This window comes from Cucurbita pepo, chromosome 4 (genome assembly GCF_057944985.1).
Source record: "Cucurbita pepo subsp. pepo isolate OVF chromosome 4, ASM5794498v1, whole genome shotgun sequence".
Classification (NCBI taxonomy): Eukaryota; Viridiplantae; Streptophyta; class Magnoliopsida; order Cucurbitales; family Cucurbitaceae; genus Cucurbita; species Cucurbita pepo.
In genome coordinates, this window is record NC_141801.1 from 1,478,419 (window position 1) to 1,498,895 (window position 20,477).

Consider the following 20,477-nt stretch of genomic DNA (forward strand, 5'->3'; position numbering starts at 1 on the left):
TTTGTTTGAGGGGAGGATGGTTGGAATAGGAGTCCCACATGGATAATTAAGGGGTTGATCATGGGTTTATAAGTAAGGAATACATCTCCATGGGTACGAGGCCTTTTGGGGAAACAAAAAACAAAGCCACGAGAGCTTATGCTCAGAGTGGACAATATCAAACCATTGTGGAGGCTCGTGATTCCTAACATGGTATCAGAGTCATGCCCTTAACTTAGTCATGTCAATAGAATCCTCAAATTTCGAACAAAGAAGTGGTGAGCCTCGAAGGTGTAGTCAAAAGCGACTCAAGTGTCGAACAAAGGGTGTATTTTGTTCGAGGGCTCCAGAGAAGGAGTCGAGTCTCGATTAAGGGGAGGTTGTTCGAGGGCTCCATAGGCCTTAGGGAAGGCTCTATGGTGCACTTTGTTCGACGGGAGGATTGTTGGAAGAGGAGTCCCACATCGGTAATTAAGGGGTTGATCATGGGTTTATAAGTAAGAAATACATCTCCAGTGGTACGAGGCCTTTTGGGAAAACAAAAAACAAAGCTATGAGAGCTCAGAATGGACAAGATCATACCATTGTGGAGATCTGTGATTCCGAACCGTAAGAGGAAAAGAAAACATTAGATTCATATGTAAATGCCCTTTTCTATTCATATGGTACCACAAAAAGTTCTTCTTTCTTTCTATATGGTGCCAACTCTATCAACACCACTCGTGTGCTTCATAATATCAATACATTGGGAGGAACAAGATTCCCACACGTTTTCATGTGTAAATCAACAATCTTGTCCTCTGCAGGAGATGGACCCAGTTCAGCATTTTCAAGATAAGCCAACAAAATCGATACCAATGCCTCGAGAAAGATGCTCGCTCGTGCAAGCGTAACGCGTCGGTTTGATTAAGCAAGATCACTATACATGTATAATATATACAAATATCTAGGCTGTCAAAGATTCCAATTGTGTCTCAACTCTTCCTGTAGGATTTAAATAATCAACAATGAGCTGATCTAAACAGGTTTATTTAAAACAAATGGTATCTTCAAGAATGCAAGTGTTAAGCAATCTTCTTGTCTCCACAGTCACAAGCAAACTAAATCTTTTATAATATAAACAGATCTGAACAGGTTTAAGTAGATGAGGTCTCAAATGTTTCCTTTGCTTTCTGATATATTTTAAGCAAACGAGCTACCTGAATGTTTGTTGTAACGGTTCAAGCCCACCGTTAGCAGATATTGTCCTCTTTGGGCTTTCCCTTATGAGCTTCTTCTCAAGGTTTTAAAACGTGTCTGCTAGGGGGAAGTTTCCACACCCTTATAAAGAATGCTCTGCCCCTCTCCAACTGATGTGGGATCTTACAATCCACCCCCTTCGAGCCTAGCGTCCTCGCTAACACTCGTTCTCTTCTCCAATTGATGTGGGACCCACCAATCTACTTCCCTTTGGGGCCCAGCATCCTTGTTGGCACACCGCCTTGTGTTCACCCCTTCAGGACTCGGCCTCCTCGCTGACACTCCGTCCGGTGTCTAGCATTAATAATGGTGGAGATAAGGAAGAGGTAGGAGGGAGACATGGCATAAACAATGCTGAATTCATTGCTTCTGCAGATGAGATTCCTCATGTCTCCTTTAGCCAACTAATATAAATATGGCTCCCTAATGGCCAAAAGTCACAAACCAAGTTGGTTCATTAGCTCAAGCCTCTTCTTCTCCAAGAAAAATGGACTCCTTTGCAGATATCTCAAAGAAATCATTCCACACTCGCTCGAATAGCTTGCCCTTGAGGCCACATCCAGTCGTCGACGACGTCGACGAACATCTCTGCAGATTGAAGGCCTCTGCAGCCACTTCTTCATCATCTTCTTTGAGCCAAAAACTTGGAAAAGTTCAAGATTTGCATGATTCCATTGATAATTTACTTCTTTTGCCGCTAACCCATCAAGCTCTTGTTGACAACGACTCCGTCGACGACTTGTTGGAAGGATCACTCGAGCTCGTGGACTTGTGTTCCATGGCAAAGGATGTATTATCACAAATGAAAGAATGCACACATGAACTCCAATTTGTTTTACGTAGAAGAAGAGGAGATGACATAACAAATGATGTTCAAAAGTATTTGAACTCAAGAAAGATTATGAAGAAAACAATCCACAAGGCTTTGAAAGGAATGGAAAAATCAAGTTCCAAGACAAGTGATGAAAGTTCAGACATTGTTACCTTGTTAAAACAGGCAGAAGCAATCACATATAGCACCATTGAATCCTTATTGTCCTTTATGGCTGGACCGAAGTCGGTATCGAAGGCGAGCCGATGGTCTATGGTTTCCAAGCTGATGCAACCCAAGAGAGTAGCCTGCAAAGAGGAAGGCTCAAATACAAACTTAGTAGAGATGGTGGATGCTACATTATCTTCAATCAAAAGTCATAAATCTAATGTTCTTCTACAAGTTGAAGATGTGCAGAACTTGGTGAGGGAACTGGATTCGAGCGTCGATGAACTTGAAGATGATCTCGAACGTCTATATCGACGTCTTATCAAGAATAGAGTCTCGTTTCTCAACATCCTAAATCACTAAGGCTGAAACTTTGGATAAAAGTATCATAGCCAATTCCATGAGAATACAATTTTGTCAATGTAAACACCATAGAATGTATATAATATATACAAATACCTCTTATACAAATTTGCTTGTGAACTCAGTATCACCTTCTTCTCTGGCTAAATTTTTGCAATATTAATATGTTTGATCCTACCAAAGATGTTAACATTCTCATAATAGTAAGAAGTGGAAAAGATCCTTGATATCCTAGTAGACGCGTTTTAAGATCTGAGGCTTACGGTGGTACGTAACGGGCCAAAGTGGACAATATCTGTTAGCGGTGGACTTGAGCTATTACAAATGGTATTAAAGCCAGTCATAGGTGCGAGGTATTGGTCGGAGTAGCGCTAGACCTTCTCCATAGTAGAAACGTTGTAAAACCGTGAGGTTGATGGATATACGTAATGGGCCAAAGCGGACATCTACTAGCGGTGAGCTTAGAGTATTACAAATGGTATTAGAGCCTGTCATCGGACAGTGCAAGGCATTGATCGGAGTAGGGCTAGATCCTCTCCATAATAGACGAATTGTAAAACCGTGAGGTTGACAGCGATATGTAACGGGCCAAAGTGGACAATATCTACTGGCGGTGGGCTTGGGCTATTACAAATGGTATTAGAGCCAGTCATAGGTGTGAGGTACTGGTCGGAGTAGGGCTAGACCCTTTCCATAGGAGACGCATTGTAAAACCGTGAGGCTGAGGGCGATACGTAACGGGTCAAAATGGACAATATCTGCTAGTGGTGGGCTTGGGCTATTACAAATGATATCAGAGTCAGTCATACGTGCTAGGCACTGGTCGGAGTAGGGCTAGACCCTCTCCATAGTAGACTCATTGTAAAACCGTGAGGCTGACGATACATAACAGGCCAAAGTGGACAATATTCGCAAGCAGTGGCTTCTGCCATTACACAGTTTCTCGTTCCTAATGGCTTAAACTCTAGTACATTAACTAGAGGTCAAATAGTTAACCAAGTTTACCAGATGAAGTTAAGCATTGCTGTCAAAGATACCAATTGTCTCAACAATGATAATAAGCACAAGAATCCCAAAGAATCCTATGAATGTCTTTCAACTAAGAGACAATTTGATTCAGTAATACATATAACAACAAAGTTAATCACGTTGTATCTCAAATATAGGATTTGAATAATGAACAATGAGCTGAACTGATAGTGGAAGAACCGACACAAAGATCATCAAGATGTTATGGTGCATGTGTGAAGCAGGCTTCTTGTATCCATGGTGGCAGACAAACATAATCTTTTATAATATAAACAGATCAGAACAGGTTCATTTTCATTAAAATATGAGTCCTAGACTTGAAACACTGCCATGAAAATGCCTAAACATGCACGGATATATATTAAGCAGAGGGAGTACATACATATTGAGCTAGCAGCTGGATGGATAGCTGAGGCTGAGGGGTATCTGTAGCTCAGCCAAGGAATGTCTGTATGAACTTGGGTTGGCCATTCATCAAAGATCTGGGGTTGAAAGCAAAGGCAGCCTGCTGACTGCTAAGAAATTTGGCTCTGCAGTGATATAGGTATGTTTGAATCATCATCGTTCATTATTGTGCCTTGTTTCTGGAATGACAACAAAGTCCAAAGCTGCTAGTTGGTGTTTAGTGTTCAAGCCAATGCAAAGAAAACAAGTAGTATTTCAGGAATTGTTAGAGTATCAATTAGAAGTGGGGAAGATTCTTGTTATAAATGCATGACCATGTTGGGTTAAGCTCAATATAGACGAGGTAAGGTCCCACATTGGTTGGGGCGGAGAACGATGCATTCTTTATAAGGGTGTGGAAACCTCTCCTTAGTAGACGCGTTTTAAAAGCCTTAAAGGAAAGCCTAAATGGAAAAACCTAAAGAGGACAATATCTACTAGTGGTAGGCTTGAGGTGTTACAAAAGATATTAGAGCCAGATACTGGGCGATGTGCCAACGAGGAGGCTGAGCCCTGAAGGGGGTGGACACAAGGTGGTGTACTAGCAAGGACGCTGGGCCTTGAAGGGGGGTGTATTGGGGTGTCCCACGTCGACTAGAGAAGGGAACCAGTGCCAGCAAGGACACTGGCCTCCAAGGGGGTGGATTGTAAGATTCCACATCAGTTGGAGAGGAGAACGAAGCATTCTTTATAAGAATTGAAAACCTCTCCCTAGTAGACGCGTTTTAAAAACGTTGAGGGGAAACCCGAAAAAAAAAATCCAAAGAAGACAATATCTACCGGCAGTACCACTGTCAGATATTACACGAATCACGTAAATAATTAAGATGAACCATGGAAACATGTCTTCTCTTTGTTATTAAAAAAAGGCAGCTCTTTCAACACCGCTCATGCGTGGCAGATTTTTCAGATTACTCAAAAGATATTGAAGAGACAAGAAGCTCATGAATGACATAGTGGTGGGAGACATGTCAAGAACAATGCAGAGATATCATTAATCTTCTCACATGTGTTCATGTGTGGAACGAGCTCCTTGTCACCATGGAGCCAACCAGGCTGAATTAGTTTATCTTCCTAAAAGAGAATCATATATAATTAATGGTGGTTAGCTTATCAATGAGTTGGAGACTCGGAGACAAGAACGATGTGGTAGTTGTTCTAGTTCAGCGAACAAGTCAGTCGTATAAAGATCGAACTTCATGAACAATTTTGACATATGGTTGAACCTCGAGCCACGTTTTGACAGAATATGTTTTATAAAACATGAACGAGGAGCAGGGTAGATGTTAAGTGCATTTTTGAAGCATTTCATGTCTGGTAAGAATAGACATGATTTTACCGAAATGATAAAATAATACAACATAAAAGCAAGATAAGAGTTTGACATGATACAGGCATGCGGTCACAGGCATGACAAGCATGACTGTGACACTAGACACTCGAGATTTAGAACAAATAACCGAGCTCTTGGTGAAAACATTAGAAATTGAGCAAACTAGCAGATGGGGTCAAAGTTTGGAGCCATGGGCTACAGAATTGGGTCCAAACTAGGTCTTGGGACCAGTCCATGTTCAGGTTTGGAACTTGAGGCTCAGTCAGGTTGTCCAGTTCTGATGGAATTTGCAAAGAAGCTTGAAAAAGCCTAGCATCTTCCTCCTCCATGGCTGCCCTTTGCTCTAGGACTTTCAATGAAGTTGCTTTCCTATAGATTTTGCATAGTACCATGTCCTGCATTACAAAGAATGTAAACACGAAAGAATGATTACAAAAGCTGAATCGTAAGAGCTCGTTTGGTAACGTTCGTGTTTTCGTTTCATGTTTGTTTCTTCTTCTACAAGAAACGGTTACCAAACACGAATGAATGATTACAAAAGATGGAAAGATGAATAGCAAGAGCTCGTTTGGTAACGTTCCTGTTTCCGTTTCATGTTTATTTTGTGAGATCCCACATCGATTTGCATTTGAGAGAGGGCAATGTGCCAGCGAGGACACTGAGTCTTGAAGGGAGTGGACACTGGGCGGTGTGCCAACAAGGATGTTGGGTCCCGAAAGGGGGTGGATTGTGAGATTCCACGTCGATTGAAGAGAGGAACGAGTGCCAGTAAAGACGCGGGCCCCTGAAGGGGGATGGATTGTGAGATCCCACGTCAGTTACCAATAGGGTTTATTAAAGAACGGAATAACTGTTACCAAACACGATGAATGATGACAAAAACTTATAGAATCTTCATACTAAGATGAATAGCAAGAGCTTGTTTAATAACGTTCTTATTCTTGTTTCATGTTTGTTTCTTCTTCCACAAGAAACGGTTACCAAAAACGAAACTCTTTTCAAGAAGATCGAGATAGATACCTTCGACAACGGAGAGTTATCAGGAAAACGATACTCATTCATGATCCAATCAGTCTTACTTCCTCTACTCGCTCTTCCTAAGTAGAACACAAGTGTCTTTCTCAACCCAACGAGTCGTTTCGGATCCGATAATCTAACGATGTTTCGGTCAAACCCAGTGGCTTTCCAATAACCGTTTTTCGTGGTTCGGTTTGGCCTCCCACCCCCACCTAGCCTCCTAATCTCTTGGCACAAAAAAGTACCACTCCCTCTCTCCATTCCTTGTCAATCCTATACACAAAAAAAACACAATAATTCACATCACATTTCACCTCATTGAATCAAAACAAAACATTAAACAATTGGGCTAATTTTTTTTTCAAGAACACAAACCAGGCAACTCCCAAGGATCATGGAGATAAAGATTAAGAGTCCCAATAGGATCAAATTGCAGCTTCTTGCCAGAAACCACATGTTTCAGGTAAAATTCAAGGAGTTCTTCTTCCGTGGGGTGGAATCTAAAGCCAGGAAGATCAGCTTCCTATGCCATTTCAGTGCTCAACGTCCTTGCTGGCACACCACCCATCAGCGTCTTCTTCTATGGAGGGATGAACAAGGCCATGCAGATAGTGATGCAAGTGATAGACACTTTATAAGCCAAGTTAAAGATGAACAAAAACAAAATTGGGTGAATTTTCAAAAGTTTTGACTGTTAAAGAAGACTTGAGACTTGGTCAATGGACTCAAGAATTGTAAATTGAGTACTTTATGTGGGCATTTAAAGGGACCAAAAAAGAAACAAACATGTCCCCACACGGCTTCTTCTCTTAAATTCATTAAATTTTGGACTGTTTTGGTTATTTTCCAAACTTGGAGACTTTTACATGAAAATTTTTGGTGGGAATTTTTTGGGAAGTTTTTTTTTTTTTTTTTTTTTTGATGCTCGTGTTTTTGGTTGAATCAGTCTAATGAATTTTGGTCTTTGCTTGGTTTTTGGTGTGAGATCTCACGTTGGTTAGAGAGGAGAATGAAACATTTCTTGTAAGGGTGGGGAAATATATCCCTAATAGACGCGTAATGGGGAAGCCCAGAAGGAAAAACTCGGTTGAAGACGAGAACGAAACATTTCTTATAAGGGTGTGAAAACATCTCCCTAATAGACGCATAATGGAAAAGCCCAGAAGGAAAAACCCGGTTGAAGACGAGAATGAAACATTTCTTATAAGGGTGTGGAAACATCTCCCTAATAGGGCCATAATAGAGAAGTTCAGAAGGAAAAACCCAGTTGAAAACGAGAACGAAACATTTCTTATAAGGGTGTGGAAACATCTCCCATAGGGCCATAATAGAGAAGTTCAGAAGAAAAAGCCTAAAAACCTTGAAGGGAAGCTCAAAAGGGAAATCCCAAAGAGGACAGTATATGGATGAGTACTGGTTCCGTTACGTAACTCTGAAAGATGTGTTTTAAAATCGTGAGACTGACAGTAATACATAGGCTAACGCGGATAGAGGGGGAACGAAATACATAGGCTAACGCGGATAGAGGGGGAACGAAACTCTGAAAGATGTGTTTTAAAGCCTAGCGGTAGAGGGGAACAAAGGGTTTAATTTTTGAAGTCATCTAACTAATTGGACCAAGTCTTGAAGAGAAAATTCAATCAATTGGGTTTGAAAAAACAAACAAAAAGAAAAATTCAATGGTTTTTTTCATGTTGTCAAAGAGTTGAAGAGTGGTTTTTTCGTGTTTTCAAATAGTTAAAAAATAAAAATAGATAGCGAGTACCTAATCGAATTGATCGGGTCCTGTAGAACAAAGGTTCGAGTCTATCGGTTTGTTAGGATGCCTCAGCTGCATACATCACTACACTTTCACTTGACACATACCTGATGATAAACGACTCTCTCGTGTTGTCAAAGAATTGAACAATGAAAATAGATGGTGAGTGCCTAATCGAATTGATTGAGTCATGTAGGAACAAGATTCAAGTATACCGGCCTGTTAGGATGCCTCAGCTGCATACATCACTGTGCTTCCACTTGTGTCGGGTCTCAAAACTTCTATTGCTCCATCCCCGGGGGGCAAAGAACCCATCGCTGCCTCGACTGTGCTACTAAAGGCTCTAGGAAAGTCGAAATAGGAGAGCACTCATCTTTGGGTGGACTTACTACTTAGATGCTTTCAGCAGTTATTCGCTCCGCACTTGGCTACCCAGCGTTTACCGTAGGAATGATAACTGATACACCAGAGGTGCATCCTTCTTAGTTCTCTCGTACTTGGGGTGGGCTTACTACTTAGATGCTTACAGCAGTTATTCGCTTCGCACTTGGCTACCCAGCGTTTACCGTGGGAATGATGACTGACACACCAGGTGCATCCTTCTCGGTTCTCTCGTACTAGGGAAAGGTCCTCTCAATTCTCTAACGCCCACATCACATATGGACCAAACTATCTCACAACATTCTTAACCCAACTCACGCACTGCTTTAATAGGTCAATCCTCTCGTACCAAGGAAAGGTCCTCCTAATTCTCTAACACCCACACCGAATATAGACCAAACTGGCTCACGACGTTCTGAACCCAACTCACGACGTCTTGATCTCATCTTTTACGGAGAGTGTTTTTAGAGTATACCGAATCCGTATAGCTATCCTCAACGCAATTTCACAATCAATATCGAAGCTAGAAGGTTTCTTATTAATTGGTTGAGAATGTTGCAGATAGGCTACCGATGCTCAAGCTATAGTAGGATGAGACAAGATAAAAAACAACCGACATAAATTTTGGACTTTTATTGTTTCTTTTTAATGTAAGGGTAAAACGAATTTTCACAAGTCAATGCATGTGTTTATTTCTAGTTATAAAACATATATTTGTTGGAGCAATCAAGCACCTACTCCCGCCCAATGCTTATCAGCACACTGATCATCTGGACAATTCTCTTTCGCCACGTCATCAATTTGAACTCCAGTATCGTAAACCTGCCCAGGTCTCCAATCAGCAGGAAACACGTACTTCGACCATATCCACTTCCCATCAAATCCAGAAGTCACCACAAATCGCAATTGCAACGGTCCTTCCGGTACGGGACGCTTCGTGTCCCAAACAGCTCCATAGTTCCGAGCCATCATACCCCAATTCGATTCACCCACCTTAGCTATATCTATGCCTACTATTTCGGTTTGGCCACCTTGGTAAAGCAATTTCATGGCTAAATAAGTGGGAGGTTTGCTCATCTCTTCCACTCTAACCATCAAGTTCTTCTTTTTGTACTCACAAGGAACCCTTCAAAAACAAAAAAACCACTAAAATTATGAGCCTCAATCGATTGAACATGAAAAAGTAGGTCAATTATGAGCCAACCTTTTGAATTGAACGTCCACAACTCCTTCAATAATAAGCAATTCCTCTTTGCCACTCAAAGCCATTTCACCAAAAGCCTTCTTGCTAATTACAAGGTCAGTTTGAGAGCTCTCATTGCCATCCGTCACAACAATCTTGGTGCCTTCTTTGTTGCAAAGTGCCTCATTTTTACATCTTACCTGCACAAACCCGACACTTTCACGTCATGACGATTCAAATCAAGGAAATGTTAGGAATAACGACGCTCCATAACAGTATGATATAATCAATCCACTTTGAGCAGAAGCTATCCCAGCTCTCCTAAGGCCTCGTACCAATAGAGATATATTCCTTACTTATAAATCCATGATCATCCCTTAAATTAGCCAACGCGGGACCCCTCCTAACAATTGAGAGAAAGAGAAGGGATTGGTAAGAAGTTTTACTTGAAAGCAGGCGCCACAGCCAGCGCCGTGGCCGTAAAGAGTAGCCGTGATAGCGGAGAAGTGGCCATTTGAGAGCTCCGAGGTGAGATTGCCATAGCCACAGGCGCCTCTAACTACAAGAAATGAAACAAACCCAATTGGTTAGTGAAAATTTGATCTGGGTCGGCCTTGGATCGGACTATAATAGCGGAAAAGTCGAAGAATTTAAAGGGGGATTGGAATTTTACGTTCACCGTCGGACTCGACCTGGTAGAAGGCGGCTTTGGCCTGATGAAGACAACGATCACAGGCAGCGGCGGAGGAGACAATGGTGAGGAAGAGAAGAGGGAGGAAGAAGGGCATTTTTGTGATGGAGAAGGAAGAGGGAGGGGGAGGTTTATATAGGTGATGAATGGTCGTTGGTGGAAGACAGGTGTCATTTAGCAAAAGGGTAAAGGAAAGATTTTAAGGCATTTTTTTGTTGATTTTACTTTTTCATCGGATCTATGATGACCAAGTTTAAACATCATGGTCAAAATTTCCCTTTATTTTGGTCGGATGTTTTTTTTTTATCCCATAATATTTTTTTTTGTTTTTTTTTTTAATTTTAAAAATAGTTATTTTAAGGGACGTGGAGAATTGGATGGGGAGGGGAAGGGAGGGGAATATAATCTCATCTTCGGTGTGTTAAGGGACGTGGTGGGGAATTGGATGGGAACGAGAATATAATCTTATCTTCAGCCCCATTTATGTAACGGGAAAAAAAATATTCTTCACTCGGTAAAACGGACATGTCTAGATAAATCCATATACTAATGAAAAATTCTCTATAATACCGCTTAAACAATTGTAATTTGAATGAGAAGTCGAGGTGATGAAGTGTAAAGGTGGCTAACCGCTTGAACAATTGTACTTTGGATGAGAAGTCGAGGTGATGAAGTGAAAAGGTGGCTAACGTGGTCGCTTAACAAGTGAAGTCGAGGTGATGAAATGTGATGTCCGATATTGGTTGGGGAGGAGAACAAATCACCCTTTATAAGGGTGTGGAAACCTTCCCACTCATTTTAAAGCCTTGAGGGGAAGCCCGAAAGGGAAATCCCAAAGAGGACAGTATCTGCTAGCGGCGGCGGATCTGGGTCGTTACAAATGGTATCAAAGCCAGTCACCGGACGATGTGCCGGCCTTCTCGCTGTTCCCCGAAGGGGGGGTAGACACGATGTGGTGTGCCAGTAAGGACGCTGGCCCCAAAGGGGGGTGGATTTGGGGGCGGTCCCACATCGATTGGATAAAGGAACGAGTGCCAACGAGGACGCTGAGCCCCGAAGGTGGGTGGATTGTGATGTCCCATATTGGTTGGGGAGGAGAACAAATCACCCTTTATAAGGGTGTGGAAAACTTCCCCTAGCAAACGCGTTTTAAAGCCTTGAGGGGAAGCCTGAAAGGGAAAGCTCAAAGAGGACAATATCTGCTAGCGGTGGATCTGGGTCGTTACATAAAATGAATCGGCTTCGACGATTTTTCGTGTGTTGGCAATGCAAGGTGTAATAGAGTTTGATCTCCATAAAAGACAATCGATGACACTTTTTGGGTGAGATGACTTGAATGTGAAAGGAACAAAAAGGTAGAATCAAACGCGGTAAGAGAAAGAGGGGAATTTTGAGAGTTGAAATGAGTTGCGAGTACCGCACCAACAGCTGTGTGCCATTCTTTTGCTTGGACTTTGCTGATTGGGAACTTTTCTAAAACCCATTTCTTTTTCAAAGCGATCTTATTCTAGGCGTGGGATGAAATCCGACTGTCTCGAAACAAAGCATAGAGGTCTCGTTAGCTTGTTGTACCTAAATGGTTCTATAACAGCTCAAGTCCATGGCTAGTAGATAAGTATTGCCGTCAGTCTCACGATCATGCTTGTCCATCCTCTTGAGGCCTAGTGTCACGATCATGCTTGTCCAAGGCATGTTGCCCATGGCCGCATGCATGCCTTGGACAAACATGACTGTGACATGCTGCTTGGACAAACATGTCTGTAACATGCTGCTTGGACAAACATGTCTGTAACATGCTGCTTGGACAAACATGTCTGTGACATGCTGAAACCTTAGCCTTGTACTACTTTATTGCTTCCTAGACATGAAATGTCTCAAAATGGGGTTGTCAACTTCACCTTAGCCTTGTACTACTTTATTGCTTTCTAGACATGAAATGTCTCAAAATAGGGTTGTCAACTTCTCCCTACCCGATAGGGGGAATGTAAGCCGTTATTATTTCTCTCTCTCCCCTGCTTTCTAAAATCTTCTCTTGAAATTGAGACTCGAAATTTGTATTCACGTTGCCCGACCGCAAGCAATGTAACTCGAAGTAGGCTTGACCCACTCAGTGCTGAGAGTGGGTGCCGCACAATCGCCAAATTCGCTACCTAGCAAACCGCGATTGTGACACCCAACGTCCTCGAACACTAGTACAGGTGTCTGGCTCCAATACAATTTATACTAGCTTTGCTAGCAGATATTGTTCAGCCACACGGTTTTAAAACGTGTCTATTAGGGAGAGGCTTTCATTCTGCTCACCTCTCCAATCGATGTAGGACCTCACAAGTATGTTAAGTATATTTGAATTCATTGAGCTATATTGAAGTTGATAAATAAACGAAATTATTTTATACACAAATTTGAGAAGGAGATTAATTATGATTTGATTGGCTTTATTTAATGATTAACTACAAAATCTTACCATAAAAGTAGATGAAATTGATTTTTTTTTTTTTTTTTTTTTTTTTTTTTTTACCCTAGTAGGGTTATTTAGAATTTTGAAGATTGTATCTATAAATACTATAAACTAAGCCCAATGCTCATCGGCACACTTATCATTTGAACAACTCTCTTTAGCCATGTCGTTGATTTGAACTCCAGTATCGTAAACTTGCCCATGTCTCCAATCAGCAGGAAGCACAGACTTTGTCTCGATCCATTTCTTATCAAATCCAGAAGTCACCATAAACCGCAATTGCAATGGTCCTTCAGGTACGTGATGTTTCGAGTTCCAAACAGCTCCATAGTTGCGAGCCATCGGAGCCCAATTCGATTCACCCACCTGAATCATAACACATTTTCAAACTCCACAATAAATAAAACCCATATCGTGTTCGTTGTAAGATTTTGTTTAGGCATCACCTTAGCGATCTCTATGCTTGCTATTTCGGTTTGGCCACCTTGGTAAAGCAATTTGATGGCTAAATAAGTGGGATATTTGCTCATCTCTTCCACTCTAACCATCAAGTTCTTGTCTTTGTGCTCACAGGGAACCCTACAAAAACAAAAAAACCACTAAAATTATGAGCCTCAAACGATTGAACATGAAAAAGTAGGTCAATTATGAGCCAACCTTTTGAATTGAACGTCCACAACTCCTTCAATAATAAGCAATTCCTCTTTGCCACTCAAAGCCATTTCACTAAAAGCCTTCTTGCTAATTACAAGGCCTGTTTGAGAGCTCTCATTGCCATCCGTTACAACAATCTTGGTGCCTTCTTTGTTGCACATTTCCTCGTTTTTACACCTTACCTGCACAAACCCGACACTTTTTCAGCTCTCCACAATGGTATAATATTGTCCACTTTGAACATACGCTCTCATGATGAAGATGTATTCATTTAACCCATTAACGAAAAAAGAAGATAAGGTCATTCTATTTCGACAAAAGACCCGTTATCCCGATTATGATTTTCCTACCCCCAGAGGGAAAAGTCCTTTCCTTTTTGGTGGGTTGGGGCGAGGAGGGATTCGAACCCTCGACATCGTGGTTTGTAGCCACGTGCTCTGCTCTAATCCTTTGAACTAGAGGTCCCACCCCGTCTCCACTGGATCTGTTCCCAGGATACCCTAAAAAAAAAAGAATCTTTCCTCTCCCCACCATTTGCTATTTCGGGTTAAGAAGAGTCAAAAAGAGGATTCTTCACTTCTTTCTCTTATTCAAAACCGTGCATGAGACTGCATGAGACTCATCTTGCACGGCTCCTAAGCTAAGTGATAAAAGAAAGAACTCTATCTTCTTTCCTTATTTTTTTTATTACCTCCCTCGCATATGTATTAAGACCGAATCCAATTCGATTTCTAAAAAAGGAAACTCATGATCATTCCCTAAATTAGCCAACGTGGAGCTGCCTCCTAGACAAAGTGAGGGATTGTTGAGAAGTTTACACGAAAGCAGGTGCCACAACCAGCACCGTGGCCGTAAAGAGCAGCCGTGATAGCCGAGAAGTAGCCATTTGAGAGCTCCAAGGTGAGATTGCCATAGCCACAGGCGCCTCTAACTGCAAGAAATGAAACAAACCCAGTTGTTTAAATGTGAAAATTTGATCTGGGTCGGCCTCGGATCGGACCTTTAATAGCAGAAAAGTCGAAGAATTTAAAGGGGGATTGGAGTTTTACGTTCACCGTCGGGCTCGACCTGGTAGAAGGCGGCTTTGGCGTGATGAAGACAACGATCACAGGCGGCGGCGGAGGAGACAAGAGAAAGGAAGAGTAGAGGGAGGAGGAAAGCCATTGTTGTGAGGATTTGAAGTGAAGAAGGAAGAGGAGAGAGGTTTATATAGTTGGTGAATGGACGTTGGTGGCAAACACGTGGCATTTTCCAATGGGAAAGGGAAGATTTTAAGGCATTTCTTTAGATTGGTTGACTAACTAATTTTTTTTTAATATAAAAAAAAAAAAAAAAGAATATATATATATATATATATATATATATATATATGTTTAAAATATATTTATATTAAGCGGGGGTGAGGATGGGGCAGGTCGGTGAATTGGGCATGGACGGGAAATATAGTTCAATCCTTGGCCCCAATTATGTAACCGTACAAAATGGTTTTCACTCTCTCTTCTCATCGCGTGTAACGATCCATGCTCAAGATTCGTTCTCATCTAAAAATGGTCTCAATTACACCTCTCTTTTACTCGAGTATCACATGCCACCAACTTCCAGTTTAGGTCGTTCCCGTACCACATCTTACTGAGAGATGTATCGCTTTTATACCATTTGTGACGATCCATCAGGTGTTGAATCTAGATTTAAATCATGATTATGGGTCGTTACAAAGGTGTCACTACCATAAAGGTTCAATATTTTGAAATTTAAGGATCCTAAACCGTAAGTTCCATGATTGCATTATCATTTATTTGATGTCAACAACGACAAAAGCGTTTTTTCAACCAAATGGTCATTATATGCTCGTATCACCAATGCCCTTCATCACATTTTCTACAGCTCTCTTGTCCTTTGGCAATGGCATCCATCTGAACTCCAAGGTCGTAGATCATCCCCGGCTTCCAGTCCGCCGGAACTACCCGCTCCGCCGTCACCCACATTCCGTCGAACCCTGAAATCACTCTTAGTTGAAACACCACCGCCGCCTCCGGTGCCGTGTCTATTTCCCACACCGCCGTCCCATGCCTTCTGCTCATGAAGAACGTACTTCCCGAATCCACCTTTTATGCCAATAATATTCATCAACTTAGTTTATTTCCGCTCTTATTTTTTTATCAAAAGATCAGAAATTTGAATCCCGAACTTACCGGACGTAGGTGAACCAGTAGAATATCAGTCTGCCCACCTTGATATAGGAACTTAATAGCCATGTGATGGGGCTTTTGGCTTGACTCTTCAATTCTTACTGACAGATTTTGTTTTTTGTATTCACATGGTATCCTGCAAAACCATGCACAACCCATCAATATAAACCCTGGAAAAGTGCATCTTATTTTAAAATTACGTTGTTTCGAGTTTCCCATCAAAGTTTTAAAAATGTCCGTTAGGGAGAGGTTTCCACACCCTTATAAAGAATGTTCGTTCTCTTCCTCAGTCGATGTGGGATCTCACAAATGGTATCAGAGCTAGACACTGGACGATGTGTCAGTGAGGAGGCCGAGCCCAAAAGGGGTGGACACGAGGCAGTGTGCCAGTAAGGACGTTGGGCCCTGAAAGGAGGTGAATTGGAGGGTCCCACATCGATGGGAGAAGTGAATGAGATCCCACGAAGGAAATATTTTTTATAAAGGTGTGAAAACCTTCGAGGAAAGCTTGAAAGAGAAAGTTCAAAGAAGATAATATTTGTTAGCGGTAGACTTGTATTAAGAATCTAACCTCTTGTATTCAACCTCGAGAGTCGTGCGCTTGAAGATATTGTAATGTTGGCCCTTTTGAGCCAACGCAGAAAAGGCTTTCTTACTCAAAACAAGATCAGTTCTATTGGTGTGTAGATTCAGATCAGTCAAAATGAGTTTGGTCCCAGCTGTGCTGCAAAGTTTCTTGTCTTTGCACCTCATCTGTAGCAGTGTATATCCATCAAATGAGTTCAAACAAATATATTCAAAGAGTACATGCGTGAGATCCCACGTGAATTGGGGAAGAACGGAATATTTTTTATAAGGGTGTGAAAACTTCTTCGTAAGAGACACGTTTTAAAAACCTTGAGGAAAAGCAGACACGTTTTAAAAACCTTGAGGAAAAGCACGAAAAGAAAAGCTCAAAGAGGACAATATCTACTGTCAGTGAACTTGGGCTGTTATAAATGGTATCAAAGCCAGACACCGGGCAATGTGCCAGCGAAGAGGCTGTAACCCAAAAGGGGTGGACACGAGACAGTGTGCCAGCAAGGACGCTGGGCCCCGCAGGGGAGATGAGTTGTGAGATCCCACATCTGTCGGGGAGAAGAACGAAGCATTCTTTATAAGGGTGTGGAAACTTTTCCCTAACATACGCATTTTAAAAACCTTGAGAAGAAATCCGAAATTAAAAGCGAACAATATCTGCTAGTGGTAGGCTTGGGCTGTTAGAGTGTGACAAAGTTAAGTTGGGTAAATCAAATTTTTCGAATCACTCAATTTTTTAAACATCCCTAACTGTCACAGTTCATTCTCGTGCCTCTCTTAAAAAAACCCTTTACAAGATAGAATAGTTCGAAGCTACATTTTACCTGATAGCATGCGCCACAACGAAACGCCCTCCTTGTAAAGGGACGGCACGCCAGCAGCGAGGTGTCCGTCGAGGAAGCCAAGGGCTAAGGAGCCATAGCCACAAGCCCCAGCTGCAAATGATAGCAAATTATTGAATAAAACAACTAAAAAAGTAGAGAAAATCTAAGGTTTTAAGGAGAATTGTACATGAAAGTGTTGAATCATTTGAGATATAGGCAGTCTTGGAGTGGTGGAGACAGCGATCACAGCCAAGCGCCGATGAGGCGAGGAAGAACAAGAGAAGAAGGGGAAGAAATAAGCCCATTTTTGGATGAAGTTTAAGAGGAGAGGCTAATGGGTTTTTATTGGATAATGTGTTCCCAATGAGGTTTGTTTATGATTTTAAGGTAATGTGTTTCACGTGGAGAGATGAGAGTTTGTTCCCACCGACTCTATCAGCTTCGTGGATGATTCTCATCAATTTTGAGAACAAAAAAAATTCAGAATGTGAAGCATGAGAGTATCAATTTATATATATATATATATATATATATCGAAGCTGTTATGTTGATGCTGAAATCGGGGTAATCGGACTTATTAGGTCGGGTCGAGTTCAAACGCTTTGACTAACATAGTTATTTACGAGAGAGATCTCGTGTATTAGTGTGGTGTTTTACTTAACACATTCTGACGTTTAAGTTGATATCGAGTATAAAGTGGTATCAAGCTGAACACAAGAGAAATTACTTGTGAGAAATTTGTAGATGTTGGTAACTTATGAGAAATTACTTATCAAGCTGAACACAAGTTGATTACCGACTCTATTAGCTTCGTGGATGTTGGCATCGAGATGAGAAATTTTGAGAAAAAAAATTGAGAATGTGAAGCATGAGAGTATGAATTTATTATATATATCGAAACCGTTTTGTTGATGCTGAAATCGAGTTAATCGGGCATATTAGGTCGGGTCAAGTTCAAACGCTCTAACTAAAATAGTCATTTATGAGAGAGATCTCGTGTATTAGTGTGGTACACATTCTGATGTTTAAGTTAATATTGAGTATAAAGTAGTATTGAGCTGAACACAGGTTAAATTACTTACGTTCAATGGAGAGTAGGTTTCCATATTTATGAGGGTTAGTTGTGTTAGTGAGAGAGATGTCGGATGTCTTAGCCTTGGCCTATTCGCTTGTCTAAGGTATCTCTCTCTTTTGGATCTAGGGTTTAGAGTCTAGGGTTTAGGGTTTAGGGTTTAGGGTTTGAGTTAAGCTCGATCTTCCAAGGCTTTCGAGGATATGATTCTTCCAAGCTCGATCTTTCTCTTTTGACCGCTCAGCCACTCTCCCCTTCCTGGGCCGAGGCCCGTTTCAATGGGTTCTAAGTAGGAGGACTGCGCCTTGGGTCTCGTTAGGGCAGCTGCTCGTTTAGTGTTGTTTTGGCTTTGTCGTTTGTATCTTATAGAATATGGAGATTCTCCCAAGTTGAATTCGACACCTACCTTTTCTCTATCGAACCCTCTAACACAGAGGACCATGTGGTTATTGGTACCACCGGTGTTATAAACATGCATTTAAATTTTTTTTTTAAAAAAAAAACAATGGCATAGACGTAAATGTTCATAATATAACCTAAGAGTTACAAAATAGACATAAATGCAACTACCCTAACATTTGTTCCATGACCTTCATCTATAAGAGTGCTTGATTCGTTCATATGTCCCTCTTTTGCTCGGGCGACACACGCCCACGAAGAAAAAAAAGACAAATTCAAATACATTGCATATACTGTTCTATTGCTAAAACAAACCAAGACACACATTGTCTTCCTTGTTGTGTCACATGGCTTTGCCTCCCCACGTGTCATCTGCTTTAAATTTTTACTGTCTTTTGTTATTTATTTTTCAGACATAGGCAGCTTTCATCAACATATGAAAAATTGACGGCTGTGATACAAACCAGAAACAACTGCCTCCAATAATAATCACAATTTATTTTATTTTTAAAAAGTGAAAATTTTCTTAATTATGCTCAATTTTTTCACCAAAAATCCAAATATACCTTGACCCGTTACACATCATAGTAAAACGCATCTGTCACGAAGAGATTTCCACGTACTTATAAAAATGTTTTTCGTTTCTTTCTCCAACTGGATCTCACATCAATGGTAACGATTTTGATCCAAAAGTAACAGTAAGGGTACGATTTTTTTTTTTTTTTTTTTGAAAGTTTAAGGATAACATGGGTTTGGAAAGAACGACGTGCCAACCATAGGCTTATGATCAAAACGACGTGCCCATCGTGGGCTTATGATCAAAACGACGTGCCCACCACGGGCTTATGATCAAGATGAGTTGGAAAGAAAAGGAAGAACTTTGAACAAAAATGAAGAAAAAAAATCACAAAAAGATCATATGGGTTTGGAGATGTTAAAATGACAAAACCCATAAATGCATAGCACAAGTAGATTTGGTTTGGTGTCGGAGGGAGGACAAGAAGAACAGCTAAAGACCAATTTGATGTTGGGAATTGTGAAGACACTTCGAGTAAGAGCCCATGGGATTTTGGGGCATAATGCTATACTATGTTACCCATTATAAACCACACAAGTTGTTGCTTGGATAGGCCTTTGTTTGACACAATTGTCTCTAGTACCCTTTCCTCAAATGTCCCTCGTTGCTCGTCTTTTCAAACATTTGGTCAAGGATTTATGTCTTAGTCAGTTAAACTATACTGAAGTTAACGACATATAGAAAGTTGTTGATATTGATACTCTTATAAGAATAGTTGATTGCTAATGAAAGTTGACTTTTATTACTGTGAGATCCCACATCGGTTGGAGAGGAGAACAAAACATTTCTTATTAGAGTGTGGAAGTCTCTCTCTAGTGAACGTGTTTTAAAATCGTTAGACTGACGACGATATGTAACGGGCCAAAGTGGATAATATCTGTTAGCGGTGAGCTTGAACTATTCAAATGATATCAAAGCTAGGCACCGAGCGGTGTGCCAGCTGGGCTACATTGTGAGATCTCACATTGGTTAGAGAGAGGAACGAAGTATTCCTTATAAGAGTATGGAAGTCTCTCCCAAGTGGGTGCGTTTTGAAACTGTGAGGCTGACGAGGATACGTAACGGGCAAAAGCAGACAATATTTGTTTCAAATGGTATCAAAGCCAAATACTGAGCAGTGTAGCAGCGAGGACGCTAGCCCTCAAGAGGTGTGCACTGCGAGATCCCACATTGGTTGGAGAGGGGAACGAAGCATTCCTTATAAGGGGGTAGAAGTCTCTCCCTAATGAGCACGTTTTAAAATCGCGAGCTGACAGCGATACATAATGGGCCAAAGCAGACAATATCTACTAACAGTAAGCTTGAACTATTTCAAATAGTATCAGAGC

At 41.2% G+C, this 20,477-nt stretch overlaps 5 protein-coding genes across 5 annotated transcripts; 1 reads left to right on the forward strand and 4 right to left on the reverse strand.

The window, feature by feature from the left end:
• Positions 1 to 789: 789 nt before the first annotated feature.
• LOC111792516 (uncharacterized) lies at positions 790 to 3,115 on the forward strand. The gene has a single exon (XM_087123505.1). It carries the CDS (start codon positions 1,706 to 1,708, stop codon positions 2,558 to 2,560), a length of 855 nt encoding a protein of 284 aa, XP_086979631.1. The 5' UTR covers positions 790 to 1,705; the 3' UTR covers positions 2,561 to 3,115.
• Positions 3,116 to 5,339: 2,224 nt separating this feature from the next.
• Positions 5,340 to 6,915, reverse strand: NAC036 (NAC domain containing protein 36). Its single transcript, XM_023674005.2, is given in 4 exon segments — positions 5,340 to 5,761; positions 6,387 to 6,605; positions 6,607 to 6,656; positions 6,759 to 6,915. Coding segments are annotated over 4 exon segments (675 nt in total). The 3' UTR covers positions 5,340 to 5,512.
• Positions 6,916 to 9,127: 2,212 nt separating this feature from the next.
• On the reverse strand, positions 9,128 to 10,524 carry LOC111792491 (expansin-like A3). Its single transcript, XM_023673998.2, has 4 exons — positions 10,380 to 10,524; positions 10,153 to 10,265; positions 9,728 to 9,906; positions 9,128 to 9,649 (listed from the first exon to the last, which is right to left on the reverse strand). Exons 1-4 carry the CDS (start codon positions 10,492 to 10,494, stop codon positions 9,250 to 9,252), a joined length of 807 nt encoding a protein of 268 aa, XP_023529766.2. The 5' UTR covers positions 10,495 to 10,524; the 3' UTR covers positions 9,128 to 9,249.
• Positions 10,525 to 12,807: 2,283 nt separating this feature from the next.
• Positions 12,808 to 14,680, reverse strand: LOC111792495 (expansin-like A2). Its single transcript, XM_023674003.2, has 5 exons — positions 14,559 to 14,680; positions 14,328 to 14,440; positions 13,513 to 13,691; positions 13,302 to 13,434; positions 12,808 to 13,221 (listed from the first exon to the last, which is right to left on the reverse strand). Exons 1-5 carry the CDS (start codon positions 14,671 to 14,673, stop codon positions 12,967 to 12,969), a joined length of 795 nt encoding a protein of 264 aa, XP_023529771.2. The 5' UTR covers positions 14,674 to 14,680; the 3' UTR covers positions 12,808 to 12,966.
• A 590-nt stretch (positions 14,681 to 15,270) lies between these two features.
• Positions 15,271 to 17,441, reverse strand: LOC111792494 (expansin-like A2). The gene is given in 6 exon segments (XM_023674001.2): positions 15,271 to 15,614; positions 15,702 to 15,834; positions 16,270 to 16,451; positions 17,102 to 17,122; positions 17,124 to 17,212; positions 17,289 to 17,441. Coding segments are annotated over 6 exon segments (795 nt in total). The 5' UTR covers positions 17,407 to 17,441; the 3' UTR covers positions 15,271 to 15,362.
• Positions 17,442 to 20,477: the final 3,036 nt, after the last annotated feature.

Bases quoted from the DNA above. Each gene is read 5' to 3' on its own strand.
- LOC111792516 (XM_087123505.1), top strand. From the start codon at position 1,706: ATGGACTCCTTTGCAGATATCTCAAAGAAATCATTCCACACTCGCTCG.
- LOC111792491 (XM_023673998.2), bottom strand. From the start codon at position 10,494: ATGCCCTTCTTCCTCCCTCTTCTCTTCCTCACCATTGTCTCCTCCGCC. The intron at 10,266-10,379 runs GTAAAATTCCAA...CATTTCTTGTAG, and splicing joins GGTCGAGTCCGACGGTGAAC to TTAGAGGCGCCTGTGGCTAT. The intron at 9,907-10,152 runs GTAAAACTTCTT...GGGTTTGTGCAG, and splicing joins GCTGTGGCGCCTGCTTTCAA to GTAAGATGTAAAAATGAGGC.
- LOC111792495 (XM_023674003.2), bottom strand. From the start codon at position 14,673: ATGGCTTTCCTCCTCCCTCTACTCTTCCTTTCTCTTGTCTCCTCCGCC. The intron at 13,435-13,512 runs GTTGGCTCATAA...TTGTTTTTGTAG, and splicing joins GTGGACGTTCAATTCAAAAG to GGTTCCCTGTGAGCACAAAG. The intron at 13,222-13,301 runs GTGATGCCTAAA...GTTATGATTCAG, and splicing joins CAAGCATAGAGATCGCTAAG to GTGGGTGAATCGAATTGGGC.